This window comes from Cynoglossus semilaevis, chromosome 5, assembly GCF_000523025.1.
Source record: "Cynoglossus semilaevis isolate Cse_v1.0 chromosome 5, Cse_v1.0, whole genome shotgun sequence".
Lineage (NCBI taxonomy): Eukaryota > Metazoa > Chordata > Actinopteri > Pleuronectiformes > Cynoglossidae > Cynoglossus > Cynoglossus semilaevis.
Window position 1 is genome coordinate 7569231 of NC_024311.1, and position 14900 is coordinate 7584130.

The following is a 14900-nucleotide window of genomic DNA, read 5'->3' on the forward strand; positions in this document are numbered from 1 at the left end:
GGGAGCGGGAGCCGGCCGTGGCTGGGGCGGGAACGAGGCCTCCGCTGTGTCGTCCCTTGGTTCCGTGCCTCTGCTGCGCCGCCTGTGTGACCGGGGTGTTCGGTGATGAATGGCTGTTGTAATTAAGCCAATGAGTTCACAGCACAGAGGTTTCACCCAGGGCTGGAACCGAGTCATAAATAGCAGTAATGAAGTGGGACAGGGTTCACGCTGAGGTAAGGAGAACATTAAAACTTTTTTCTTATCTCGTGTAACAAACACCGGTTCATCAGCAGTTTTTACACCTGTGAACAGCGGGGGCAGATGAGCAGCCGCTGCTAACGGCTGTAGCACTAACTCTTCTTCGTTTAAAATGTCTGCTTGGTTCTAATTCACGGAGTAAACCCTGGTACTGTGTGAAACCGTGACAAGACTCCGGACTCCAGACGGTTTCTGTCCAAATATTTTAATTTATCTTCTTCCTCCAGTTAATGTGGAAAGACATGGGCTAATAAATGTTACCCTCACAGGCTAACAAGTTCTGAGCTAATTCCTCATCAGTGGATCCATTCACCCGCGGTGTCACTTCTGAACAGTCCCACCGGTTCTGGAGGAACATGAAGCCCCGTCTGCTCCTCTGTAGGCCTGTCCTCAGACACACGAGCAGCATCAGTTCTAGTGAGTTCCATTAGTTTCGTCACTGCTGCTACATTGCTAGTGTTTTCGTCCTCGTGCTTTATAATCTGTGGTTTAAATTCTACAGTATGGATTTGTCTTCTCTGTAACGTTTTTGTATTTGTTTGTGTATGTTTTTGTTTATTTTTCATTGAAATCTTTATGGTTTATTCTCGTCATTTCCAGTGGTGCAGCAGCGTTCATTTGTGACAAATGCAGACAGTGCCCTCTTGTGGTTATTAATGATATGACATTTTTGATATATTAGTTGCTTGTGATATACTGTATATATGACCTGATTGTAACTCGCACTTTTTTAATAGTTCAACTGCAACTACTAAAAAGTGCGAGTTACAAACAGGGAAAAACTTCCACACTCATATTTCCATATATATGTATATGTGTTTATATGTGTATGTATATGTGTGTATGTGTATGTATATGTGTATATATGTATACATATATGTATATATGTGTATATATGTATACATATATGTATATATGTGTATATATATTTAAATAAAGGGATATAAAGTTTTGGTTTTTTTTTACTCTGTTGCAATTTCATTGTGTCATTTTCTCTGTAACTGGGTCATTTCGTTGATCCCATGTGTTGTGTGTTGTGTAACGTGTAGAAACCAGATTTACCCAGATTTACCCATGTACAACTAGAGGCAGCACAGGTACCAGCAGTGGTATGTGTACCATAGCTTGAGAGCCACAGTCATCTAGTGGTTCTATTACATGATGATTACATGAAGCTGTTGTGGGGTTTTTATTTTTCAACAGATATGTATTTATTTATTTTTATTTTGTTGTCTATTTCTTTTACACAGCTGATGTGAAAGTCTATTTTTGCTTTGCAGACTCGCCCACACTCAGCCCTGACATGAGGAAGTGCTCTCACACATCTATCTCTGTTCCTGTCCGCTGCTTGTGGGAAGTGAAACGACTCTTTAGTCAAAGAGAAATTACTGCCCTCAGTCATTAGCAGCTGCAGCGGCTCACTACCCCGGGTCTGCCCCACTCATGACAAATCTCAACGACGGTACGAGCTTCACAACAGAGCGGACAGCCTGAAGACACTCAGACATGGGGTTTGCAGAGGAGCTGCGATGTCCCCAGGCCCACGCAGCAGTGATGAGGCTGCTGGACTCAGAGCTCCACCTCATGGAGGTCATGAAGAAGTGGATGGATCAGCGTGCCAAGAGCGAGAGGGAGTTCTCGGTGCAGCTGCACCACATGGCCACTGTGGCAGAGAAGCTGGATCGACCTCAGCTCGGAGCGGGGCAGGGTCACATCAGCCAGCTCAACAAGGTGAGGTCACTGCTGGTCACGGTTTACCCCAGGTGTTCACTCAGAGTCAGCAGGTGCTGCTGTGGAATTTAAAAAAGAATACACAAAAATGAGGGGAATTTTTTTAAACCAATCAGCACTTGGTTTTCCATGATTGATGATGTGATTAGAAATATAAACAAACATACATCATAATGTTTATTTAACTTTACCAGTAGATGTTGCTAAAGCCTACATGATGTTCCTTTAATTTGGTTGCTATACTTTCATTGAACCCATTGGTTCCCAAGATTTGGGTGGGGGGCCGGGCAGGGGGGCTCTCAACTAACTCTACCTCTGACCCTTGACATTGACTCAGAACTGGAACCAAACCTTGAACCTAAAGCTAAACCTTTATCTCCTAAATGTCTGTCCAACCTTGTCCTACTATTCTTATTAGCAGTACTACTACTACTAGTACTAGTACTAGTAGTAGTAGTAGTAGCAAGAGTTGTAACTTAGAATACCTGTATTCCAGCTAGCTCGTGTCTCCAGGTCTCACTGTATATAATTGGAACTTTTCTGACAACTAATTGGAATTGTATATAATTGGAACTTTTCTGACAACCTGTATATAGTTGGAACTTTTCTGACAACGGTGATAATAAATAAACTGTCTTTTATCACAAATATTTTATTATAAAAAACCCTTTGTTCTTAACTGCCTCTCATCAGTACTACAGTATTCACTGTAACAGAATACACACTGAATATGATCCTGTCCTCTCGTCCACCAGTCCTGGGACGTCCTGCTGTCTCAGACGGACGTCCTCAGTCAGCTGATGAAGAAGCGTTCTGAGGAACTGGTCGTTGGTCCAATCAGCAAACTGACGCTGCTCATCAGAGACAAACAGCAGCTGCGCAGAACCTACGCAGAGCAGTGGAACCTGCTGAGACAGGAGCTTAGCAAGGTGTGTGACACACACACACACACACACTGTTTACACCTGACAGGTTCACTATTATATTTTTGGGTGGCCTCCATAACTGTCTAATTTTACTGCGATCATGTTTGATTGTTAGTTATGAGGGGCAGTGGTCTTGGGATCCTGAAGGTTTTAGGTTCGAGTCCACCTGTGACCAAGCTGCCACTGAGGTGCTCTGAGCAAGGCGCCGTCCCTACACACCGCTCGCCGGGCGCTTAAAGATTTTAACCCTGCTGACGTTAGCTTTAGGATACTTTAGCTCATGTACACATACATACATCACATATACAGAGGGTACGGACATTTTTAATTTAAATTTTTCCCTCTTTGTTATATTGCAGCCATTTGCTAAAATCATTTTAGTTCCTTTTTTGTTCCTCATTAATGTACACACAACACTCTATTGACAGAAAAACACAGAATTGTTGACATTTTTGCAGCTGTATTAAAAATACTTTCTGTACCCACTGTATGTTGAGCATCATAAAGTTATGTATTAATGAATATAAGTAAGTGACCACACTCTTTATCTCCACTGTCACCAGTCTGTAACGCTGAAGACAATCTGCCTCAGTGATTAACCCACAGATTGTTGCACGGCACTGACACAGACCATTTCCTCAAATCGAGGTTCTCTTGTGTGTCCTGTTCCTCTGCAGTCAACCACAACCACTGTCACTTTAGTGTGTGTGTGTGTGTGTGTCTGTCTCTGACTACTTCCTGTGTCACCATTGTCGGGAACTTTTTACTTTAACTTCACCAGTGTACATGTGTGTGTGTGTGTAGGTTACTCAGACAGACGTGGAGCGGCTGAGGAGCAGCTACAGACAGGCTGTGAGAGACGCAGCTCAGGCCAAGAGGAGGCTCCATGAGACCAGTAAAGGTGACGTTCACGTCCACGTTGGTCTGGTGAAATCCTCCCCCGGTGTGTCAGGACGACCGGTGTTTTTTTTTATACACTCCAAAGTAGCCACACACAGTGTCCTGTTTTTTTACCGCCTTATTTTCATTCATATTCATTCATCTCCAGCTGGCTGTATATATTATATGTCAAGGTGAACAATGAAAATATATACAGTGAGCTGTTTTCAGGTTTCTTGCAGTAAAATAAATAAATTAAATAAAAGGTCATATAAGGCATTAAAATGTATAAATAGAGCAATGAAATATTTGAATAATATTTGATTGTATTTGTCTCTCACTGGTCAGACATCACCACACAACAGGCCTTCAACATCACCAAACTGAAACTAAATTATAACTAAAGAAAAAAAAGTATTGAAATGGATATTATTAAAATTGATGACATTATATTTTATATTTTTATTATATAGACAAAGCTAAAGAGCGCTACCTAAAGGCCTTGCTGAGACACCATGAGCTGCATAACGACTACGTCTTGGCCGTGAGAGCTGCTCAGGTTTATCACCAGCACCACTACGCTGTGGTCCAGCCCAGTCTGCTCAGCGCACTGCAGTCTCTGCAGCAGGAGGTGGTGCTCATACTGTAAGATGCAACACTCCACTACACTCTGTTGTCTCTGTGTGTGTTTATGTGTGGGGGGGGGAATACACCTGTAAGAAGTAGAGATGTGTAGTAAAGGTCAACGAGGTCAAGCTCACAGGGTCAAAGATTCACGGTGATGGACAGTGGACAAAAGAACTGAAGGACAAGGTGGAGACGAGTGTGAGGGGTGAGAATAGAGAGTAGTGAGACCTGCTATGATGTCTGGTACAGTCTGTATCAGTACTACCAGTACTACTACTACTACTAGTTAAATTAATATTACTACTTATAATAAGTATTAAATAATAATAAAAATAAAATATTTGATTTGTGTATTTAGTTTTGTTGTGCTGCTCGACTTCATGTTCATTTATTGTTTTTTTTTTTCTTCTTTTCTTCCTGTCCAACAGGAAGGAGATCCTCCAGGAGTACTTCGACACCTCCACCCTCCTCCATCAGGAGGTGGTGCAGATCCACACGGAGATTTCTGCCGCTTTAACTGCCATCGACCCTCAGACAGAATATGACAGCTTCATTCAGCAGAACAGGTAGACTGCCCTCTGCTGCTACGTCTGGGACTTACAGCTCTGCGGTCATGACCCCTTCATGTCTGTTTCTGTGTCTGTGTGTGTTTGAAGATCTGTGGGAGAGACTCCAGTCTGTGCAGACTTTGACTCCAGTCTTCTGGACGACGCAGTACAGCTCAGTCCCAACAGGATAGAACTGAACCACCTGACCCACGGACCAGTCAACAACAGGTGACTACAAACATAACAGCATTTAGCAGACACTTTTATCCAAAGGAGGAGGATTAACATCAAGTATGTGGTTCCTCTGGGAATCGAACCCAGGACTCTGTTCTCTTTGCTTCTGAGGCAGACGTGCTAACCACTACGCCAGAATATGAATTCCTCTGATTTCTTCTGCTTTCATTTTTTTTTTGTGACCCTTTGACCCCCTCACGCCCCCCTCTTTTTTTTATCCTACTGTACCGTCCGCTCAGACTGACCACAGTGGAGGAGGAGCTGCTCAGCTTGGCTCGGACTCTGGGCTCCCAGCAGGCCACCGTTGAGCAGCTGGAGCTGGAGTTGGATGAAGAGCAGGACGGAGCCAGAAACGGCTGGAGGTGAGCGGAACTCTTTAACAAACCCACATCAATCATCCCTGGGTTTGGTGGTTCAAGGTCAGCGAGAAGGTCACACAGGCTTCAGTAGCTGCGAAGACAAATGAGCAGCGCTTGTTCAACATCAGAGTTCAGCCGCCGCAGCTAATCATCAGTCTGGTTGGGGGGGGGGGGGGGGGGGAGGGGGGGGGGTGTGTAGGGGCTGTGTGGCCGGTGTCTTGGTACTTTATCTTACTGAAAGTCAGGGGAGGCCAAGAGCAGCAGAAATGTTGACTTTCTTCACAGTGAATCAGACGTTTCTCATCACTGAACCATAATCAGAGGTTTGAACAAATGTTCAGGCTGACATCTCACAGACAGGAGGGTGACACCGAGAGGTGAACGGGTGGTACTGCAACATTTTAGATTTGACATTTGTTTCTCAACATTATTACTATCATCCAACAGACGTACTGTGTGCAGAGGGCGGTCGTGATGTCATCAGAAGTCCGGCTCATCTTGTCTGTACTTGGTGTCTGTACTTGGTGTCTGTACTTGGTGTGTTAGTTAGCTGATTATTGATGAGCCGTGTGTGCTGGGTTCAGGAGCTCAGCAGAGATGTCCTCTCTGTTCACTCATTAACCTGGAGCAGAGACTCAGCTCTGTATTGATTCCTCCAGTCAATGGGCAGCATCTGCGAACCCATTTGCACCAACAGGTTCCACATCGATGCGGCTCTTCCTAGTGACACCTCTGAAGTGCGTCTATAAACTGCCTGTGTGGCTGGTGTTGTAACATTGACTCCTGAATCCATCCCACCTCCTGTTCATGGACACGACGTTCCACCTTTACAGACTTGACTCTGCTCTCTGTTAACCCAGGGTTTACCACTTTAGTAAGAGGCACGCACTGGAGGAGTGTCGGCAGCAGGTGGCACTGTCTCAGGGAATGAGAGCCAAGCTGGAAGCTCAGAGACTGATGTTGAAGGAGAGGCTGGAGGAGCTGGACTCCCAGGATCCTCCACCTGCTCTGCTGCTGGATTCAGATGCTGTTGTTCCTTCAGCCAACTCAATAAATGTATGTGTACTCCATTGTTCACAGTACTTATTAATAGTACTTTTGGCTTGATGTGTGTGTGTGTGTGTGTGTGTGTGTGTATATATATATATATATATAGGTGGTATAATAATTTATAAATTTCATTGTTTTTTGTGTTCATTTTATTTCTGAAATTCTATGTGTTAGATTATGTTTCTATCTTTGTATCTTGTACATTTACACCATGTCTTTTTTTTAACCCAGTGTCTGGGCTGATTATACTGAACTTCACTGTGTTTCATCTGTCAGGATGTGGGCCATACTCCCTCCAAAGTCAGGGATGGGATAAAAACCAACCTGAGTGTTCTGTTCAAACCTAAATGTGAGGTGTGTTACAGGGTTACTCCACTCACCTATGACACAAACACAGACATTTTGGTCATTAACATCAGACACCTGCAGGAATCAGCACATCTGTCTGAGTACTTTTTGACTGAGCCTCCATCTCCACATCATTTCGCCATACCAATTTAAATGTCTTTTAACTAGTCTCCGTCCTCTCCTCCAGGGTCCCTCAGTCCTAACTCTGACCGTAGACTGTCCTCTGGAGCAGCAGGACTGGTACCACGGCGCCATCCCCAGGCTGGAGGTGCAGCAGCTGCTGAAAAACAACGGGGACTTCTTAGTGAGGAGGAGTCAGGACAAACAGGGTTTCGTGCTCTCGGTGCAGTGGGACGGATCCAGCAAGCATTTCCTCATCCAGTACATAGAGGTAAGTACAACGCAACACTGAGAGGAAAAAAAAAAACCAACCTAATTGAAGTAGTACCTCATATTTACATTTAGCAAATATGGAGTTTCCAGTTTTTTTTATAACTACACTATCTGAAACATATTCTGGTCCATGTCATCCAAAACCACCTTCTGAGGCTCAAGAAGAGGTGGAAACGAGTTTAGTACTGTAGTTCAGGGAAGTTGGAAATGTCTTCCTCTCTCCTCCTGCAGACTTCCAGACCCTGATGGCTGCATTCAGACAGCAGCTGTGCTGGCTCTATTTATAATCTCCTAAACAAAACACATGATGAAATAGTTAACATTTGACTCCATCACAAAAGAAGCCGTTTCATGCTTTCTGTCCTTTCAAGCGTGCAGCCGTCAGGAAGTGGCGTGTTGGCACCGACTCCTCTTGGCACCCTGCGTTTCTGGCCTTCTTGTCATATTCATGACATTTGCAGGAAGAGTTCACTTGTGTACTCTCATCCAGTCTCTCTGAACAGCTGGTCTGGGATCAGCTTCAGTGTTTCCTGAAAGTAGTGCTCAGGGATCCAGCATGTGAGGATTAGCCACTCTGGATGGCGAGGCTGCGGACTGTAACAGAGATACACAATAAATAATTAAAATGCTGTCTCTTTAAGTCTTAAATCTTGAATCATTTGATGATAATGTCCATTAGCACTGCTAACGACTATTGGAGAGCTGTGAATGTAACAGCTGTTTCCACAGGTGTCCTCCATGGCTCTGTGCAGGGACCCTTGCTTTTCATAAATTGCTATATTTTCCCTAAATATAACATGTTTTTCCACTTTTATGCAGATGACACACAGCACTACATCTCCAGCAAACACAACCCCACCCTCTCACCTATTGACCTTTCCAGCTGCCTGAGATGGAATCTTGGTTTATCTTAAACTTCCTCAAACTCAACTATGACAAAACAGAATTCATTACTATTGGTAGAAAATGTATACTCTTAATATACTCTTATTTATACTCTTCCCTTCGTCATATCCCACTCTTCAGTTTTTGAAGCTCAAGTAAAATTTTGAATTTTAATTCAGAATTCTGTGTTTTAAAACATTTGTGACTTGTGCATTTCGTTATACAAATAAAAAACAAAATCTAGCTTAAAAGTCAGAATTAGCAGTGTTTCATCAAGTACTTTCTGGGGAACTCATGCGTGATGATCTTCTTGGTCAGGACTGCTGTGTTCAATTACCGTAATGTCACTAAAGGATGTTGCTTGCTGTTCATATTTTACCTTTTCAGTTTCTGTCCTGAGAAGTCGCTCTGTGTTTTTCCCGTGTCAGTAGAATCTGTACCGCCTGGATGGACAAGGATTCCACAGTGTGCCCCTGCTCATCAGTCACCTCCTGTCCTCACAACAACCCGTCACCAAGAGAACTGACGCAACACTGAGGAAGGCTGTTGTCAAGGCACGAGTCCCACCTGTCGCCGCCCATGACAGGCTCACTTTAACCTGCTTTCTAATGACATTTTCACCAGGTGGCTGTCCACGTCCCCACTCTCCCTCCTCCTGTGCTAACACGTGTCTTTCTTTGTTGGTGTTGATCTCCGACAGGACAAGTGGGTGCTGGAACACGATGACATCATCCTGGGGCAGCTCATTGGCCAGGTGAGTGTGTTAACAGCTAGTCCAACGTGAAGTGAACAAAATCAAACCACTTTGTTTGACCAGTTCTGTTCAGACTGAGTGAAAATATTTTCTGTTGGCTGTAGCTCAGTAGGGAGCCCACCTGGAGGGTTGTGGGTTCGATTCTGGATTTTAGTAGGTTACATGCCAGCCTTCAGTACTGCTCAATGCCACAAAATAACAACAATGGCGGAAACCATGCTACTTTTGACTGTGCTGGAGACGTTAATTCAGCTATGTGGTGCGGTACAGTTAGCCATCTCCATTTACAGTTTACTCGCTTCTTTTCTGGTTTTTCGAACTTCTGATTCAAATTCTTAAGATGTTATTATGCTAGAGTGTAGTTGATTCAACACCACATACAGGCATCACATACTGTATGTACTACAGGGACAGGAGTCGTATTAAGACCCTCCATTTGAGTTTGACACGTATGATTTAAACGCTAAATTTGTTTGTCCGTGTAAACATTCCGTATTCTTAGGCTAATCTCATCGTTTACAGCAACCACTGCCAACATCAACACTGTGTGTCCTGAAGTACCTCGGCAGGACCTAGGTGTCTCCAGAACAACAATTTGAAAAACCTTCTAACACCTTTGCAATTGTTAAGACATCATCAATCTGTTGTAACTAATCGTAAACCCGTCTTTAATGTCTTTTTTTTTGTACAGGAACTTTAGTGTGATTTAAAAGCACATGTTCATAGCATTGGATACAAAGTGAAATTTACTCCCTGCCAGAATTTGCAAATACGTTTATAAGAACATATCTCTACACAGGGAAACTTCGGGGAAGTTTACCGAGGTTATTTACGCTCGGAAAACATTCATGTAGCTGTAAAGTCCTGCAAAGAAAACCTGAACCCGGATCACAAGAAAAAGTTCCTGATGGAGGCAAGGTAGACACACACGCACACACATCCAGGCTTCCAGGGGACACAAATGTGCAAGTTATTCCACAGTCCATGTCCTGCCTGACCTTTGACCTGCTGTGCCAAAAAGTACAACAGAACAAGAAGTAAATGCGGTAATTTATTAACACTAACAATTTTTGTTCATGCTTTTTAAATTATTATTTAATTATTACCGATATTTGAAGTCTGCTCACTGGCAAATCATGGATTATGGGGAAGACTGTGCTTCTGATCAATACTTGCTACGGACTGTTGTCATTACATGGCTCAGCCAATGAAAGAATTTGCGGCGGGGCTAAAATTGCTGCAGCTCTTACATGAACTGGAGCAGAAAAGAATAATGTAAAGACATACGTTAAACCAAAGTTATTTGTCGTAGTAAAACGTTCATTTTTTTTGTTGTCATGTTACTCTTTGTAGAATCACCATTAAAACCACACCATATTTGTTTCAGTTCATGCCAAATATTTTGTCATAATGTTATCTACATAAATGTGTGTTTTTTCAGGTAGCAGTGCGATTAATTTATCTTCTTATGGTGATTAATTAACACACCTCTGCAGTTCTGTGGATAAAACTGACCCGCTTTGATCTCCAGGATCCTGAAACAGTACGACCACCCAAACATTGTCAAGCTGATTGGAGTGTGTACACAACAGCAGCCGATCTACATCATCATGGAGCTAGTTCCAGGTATCAGTGGGTTTTTGTTGTCCCATTTTTGTGCCTCACGTTTAATATTTTAATAATAAGAAAAATATTTCAATAGGTGGGGACTTCCTGTCCTTGTTGCGGAACAAGGGCCACAGTCTGAGTTGCAAAACCTTGGTCAAAATGGTAGCAAATGTAGCTGCTGGCATGGAGTACCTGGAGAGCAAGAAATGTATTCACAGGTTTGTCAACCGACCAGTCACCAATGTGTGCGTGTATATATGTGTATATATATATATGTATGTATGTATACTATATATAGTATAGTTTTTATGTTGGTCGTATCATTTTATTCAGTTACTGAATGGTACTGTGCAACAGCACTTGTTTTGAAACATTTTACTACTGGTGACAAGTGAAACACAAATAATGTGGTGACCAACCAAAGTGAACCGAGCGGTGCCACCCGGTGGTTCTGGTCCATCTGTGTCGCTGAGCTCATCTACAGTTAATTGAAAACATTGTCCTTGTTCTGCTGGGACGTCGGTTATTGAGCCTGGAAAATGAAAACAATTTCTGTGACTTCACATGTGGAGGAAGCGTTCAGATGTTGTGACATCCAGCTGCAGTGACAGATCAGAACAGACAGGAGGGAGCAGCTCAGCCTGTAGGGCTGCATACCAGAGGCAGCACAGCTCTCTTGGCAGTGGTCTCATGGGACGTCGCCTTGGGCGGCATACTTTGGTGGGAGTGATACTGTAGCTATAGTTCTGGGGAGAAACAAAAACAATAAATACAATACACAATTGTTTTATTTCAAAGAGTTCAAAAAAGGTTGAAAATTTAACTTGCTGTAAACTTGCGCTGCAATCATTATAATTATATAATAATTATAAATTATTATTATTATTAATTATATTATTTAATTATGTGTTGGATTCTAAATGCATGTTAATTAGGTTTGTTGATATTAGTGCATTAACTACATAAATCAAGTTGTCACGGTCAAAAGAAGCATTGAAGACATAGGTGTGTGACGCACAGTATGTCCAATTATTTCACCATCATCCACTCCTTAATTGCTCTAATGCACAATTAATACACATTAAAATGATTTAAGAGCCGACCCTTTTCCTTCATCTCCTGCCTTTCAAAGGGACCTGGCAGCCAGGAACTGTCTGGTTGGTGAAGACAATGTGGTGAAGATCAGTGATTTTGGAATGTCCCGTCAGGAGGAGGACGGCGTCTACTCCACAGACGGAGGTCTCAGACAGGTCCCCGTCAAGTGGACGTCTCCTGAAGCCCTGAACTATGGTGTGGTACTAGGAGTCCCTCTGGTCTGCAGACACACACACACACACACACACTCTGTCTAGAGCCCATGCCAATGTAAAACCATTAAGTCTGTCCGTCCTGTACCAATGCTGACCCCTGCTGGTGTTTTCAGGCCGCTATACAACCGAAAGTGACGTCTGGAGCTTCGGTGTGTTGCTGTGGGAGACATTCTCCATGGGGATGACGCCCTACACCAGTATGACCAACCAGCAGGCACGAGACCAGGTGGAGAAAGGTAAAGTCACATGCCAGAGTGTGTGTGTGTGTCGTCTTGTGCTTGAACCTGTGGTTAAGAGGTGGGAGTAGGTTGTGGGTGTGATTCCTCCAGTGATTCCAGGGAAGCTGCTTTGAAGTTTGAAACAGGTTTTTTTTTTTTTTTTTTAATGTTTCTATTCACGCACAGTTAAAACAAAGCTAGAAGCAACATCAGATGGGATTGGGTCTTCATACTGTCATAGTGTCAACACGGCAATATATATATATATATATATATATATATATATAGTTTAATTTCATATTTCAAATGAATTTAAATCAAAACTCAACACAACTGCATCGGGACGTAAGAAATCCACAGACGTAGTATGTACCGTATGTAAAGGTTTACTACTTCTGAAGCAAAAGAAAAAATGGCCGTTCTGGCAGTAACGTAGACTTTCTACTGTTTAGCTCAGGGGCCAGATGCAGACCGCAAACCACCCATTCAGGACCACTGCTCTGTTAACTTTTCACTGCGTTTTACGTTTCTAGCCAAATATAAATATATGCTCTGGTGTAGCCGCTAGCTTTGATTGCTATTTTGTCTTGTAGCTTTAAGTTGTTTCCTGAGCCATTGAGTGTGTTTGTTTGTTTGTTCCAGGGTACCGTTATCCTGCCCCTCACACCTGCCCCGTGGAAATCTCCAGGATTATGAGCAGCTGCTGGCAGTACGATGCCAGGAAAAGACCTTCGTTCAAGAAACTCCTGGCTGAGCTCAGTGCTATACACAAGAAGATTACATAACACAGCCAGACAGGTTTCCATTTTTTCAGAACCTTTACACACGTGTCGTATGTAAAGGTTGAAAAAAACGTCCTAATCTTCTGCCCTGCTTGTTGTCTTTTCATCTGTCAAAGTCAAACGCTTATTTCAGCTGAGATAGCGGAGGTATGTGTTAGCATTCTCATGACATTCTGTGCAATATATATCATACATAGTATATGTTATAGCATATATATGTATATATGTGTGTATGTATATATACTGTATTATATAATTTTTCAGAAACACATGTATACATAAATATGTAGATATCTATGGAACTACAGACAGATATTATCACAGTCAAAGGTGATGTTTGGTGATTAAAGAAGAACCAATACCATTTTTCATACACATCATTTTAATTGTCTATATTTGTAAAGTACATATATACACATACATCTAAATATATGTACATGTATACATACAGTATTTACTCCTGCCAGTTGCCCCTTGGGAAAATGAATATCCCAGCACTGCTATAAAAGATAAAAACGTAGACCGGTTCAGATCCCGGTCTCCTGTCGGTGGTTTCTGATTCAGTGAATACTAAAACAGCTAACGCGTGGCCACAGGCAAAAACATTTGCACCAGAGGCACCAGATTTAATCCTTTAATATTGACCAATGGATTTCTGTCTGTGTGTCTGACGCAGTGAAACCAAAGATTGTTTCTAATTATTCTGGAGCCCCGTGATTAGATCATCAGGACTGAATGAAGTCAGATTGTGATGGTAAAGGTAATGTAGAGGGAATGTGAGTGTCTTCGTCAGGGCAGAGATTTTCTGAACAAAATTGACTCCAATTTCCTAATCCCACACCAGAGTCGAGCGCCGGCCATGAACCAAAACAAAACCTGACGGTGATGCTCAAGCCTAAAGCACATTCTGATGCAAATGCAGAACGTCAGACCACGAGTGGTTGGTGGTCTTGCCTTACCGCAAGAATATGTATCAGGAAGTTGAACTACCAGTTGCTGTAGGATCAGATTAATAGCTCTCTGAATGTGGCCTTGGCCTTGTTGTGCCAACCTCTGCCCTCAACACAGAGGCTGCTGTGATTGGCTCCTTCTCCCTGCAAGATCCACTTAAAGATGCCTAACCATGTTTTGAAAGAAACTAAGTTGAACATGAAATTATAGTAGCACCCAGGCTAAAATGTTTGTTTTTCTTTACAAATATTTGTATTTCACATATTCAGTATCATTCATTTAACCCCAAAGTTTCACTGATTTTATACGTTTATGAAAAGGAATATCAAACACAGATGGAGGGAGAAAATTGTGACAATTAGAACGTGGAGACGTCGACAGCTCAGAGCCTGAACTTCAACATATCCTGGGTGTAAAGGTGTAAACCAGTTTATCATGTACCATAACCGTGTTATAAACACCATCTAACAAAATGCTGCTGGGATGTGATTTAGATCAAGTGAAAACCTGGACATCAGTCATCAAAGGCTCTGTTTATTCTCTAACCTAACGCAGGTCTGTAGACGCCAAACGAAACATGCAAAGATCAATGACGTCACGCGAATGCTGGAGTGGTATTTAGCTCATGGAAACTAGTCTCAACACAATGTTCTGTTAGCAGTGACGATCAGCTGGTGTCGAATTATTTATATGTTTCTGCATCATCACTTGTGACAAAGCTGCACAAAAAGTTGTACAAATAAAAAAAAAGTAGGGATGTCTGATATTAACTTTTTGTCAATATTGTCCAAACGGGAAAGAAGTTTTTCACTCCCCCAAATTGAAATACTATTAAGGGCCTGCTGATATTTATTTATTTATCTGTACAAACCTCTGTATGAGCTGCTGGCACCAGCATTCTGACAATTATGACAATTAGACAGTCGTGCTAATATCAGGCCTGTCGGCCGATATTATCAGACCTGCCTAAAGATAAGTTTTTGCTTTTTGTCCTTAAAGAGAATCTGCTGGGTCAGTTCATGTCAGTAAACCAGATAGTTCTAGTGACTTGATGAAC

The 14900-nt window shown here is 42.5% G+C and overlaps 1 protein-coding gene across 3 annotated transcripts; it reads left to right on the forward strand.

Annotated features, from left to right (window-relative positions):
- The first annotated feature begins 20 nt into the window (after positions 1-20).
- Positions 21-14607, forward strand: fes (FES proto-oncogene, tyrosine kinase). Of its 3 annotated transcripts, none has more exons than XM_025055734.1 (19): positions 21-657; positions 1521-1971; positions 2727-2900; positions 3702-3798; positions 4250-4421; positions 4832-4969; positions 5060-5179; positions 5425-5547; positions 6405-6600; positions 6871-6948; positions 7130-7333; positions 8652-8774; positions 8921-8974; positions 9774-9892; positions 10506-10600; positions 10677-10800; positions 11715-11872; positions 12006-12128; positions 12753-14607. In XM_025055734.1, the coding sequence occupies exons 2-19, from the start codon at positions 1747-1749 to the stop codon at positions 12893-12895; spliced, it is 2466 nt and encodes an 821-aa protein (XP_024911502.1). In that variant the 5' UTR covers positions 21-657; positions 1521-1746; the 3' UTR covers positions 12896-14607. The 3 variants fall into 3 exon arrangements, with proteins under 3 accessions (XP_024911502.1, XP_024911500.1, XP_024911501.1); XM_025055732.1 differs by lacking the exon at positions 12753-14607 and having other exon boundaries at positions 21-215; positions 510-657; positions 12006-12252; XM_025055733.1 differs by lacking the exon at positions 12753-14607 and having other exon boundaries at positions 21-215; positions 12006-12252.
- The last annotated feature ends 293 nt before the right edge of the window (positions 14608-14900 follow it).

Coding starts and splice junctions, on each gene's coding strand:
- fes (XM_025055734.1), top strand. CDS start 1,747: ATGGGGTTTGCAGAGGAGCTGCGATGTCCCCAGGCCCACGCAGCAGTG. Junction 8,975..9,773: donor TGGGGCAGCTCATTGGCCAG/GTGAGTGTGTTA, acceptor ATCTCTACACAG/GGAAACTTCGGGGAAGTTTA. Junction 10,801..11,714: donor AGCAAGAAATGTATTCACAG/GTTTGTCAACCG, acceptor TGCCTTTCAAAG/GGACCTGGCAGCCAGGAACT.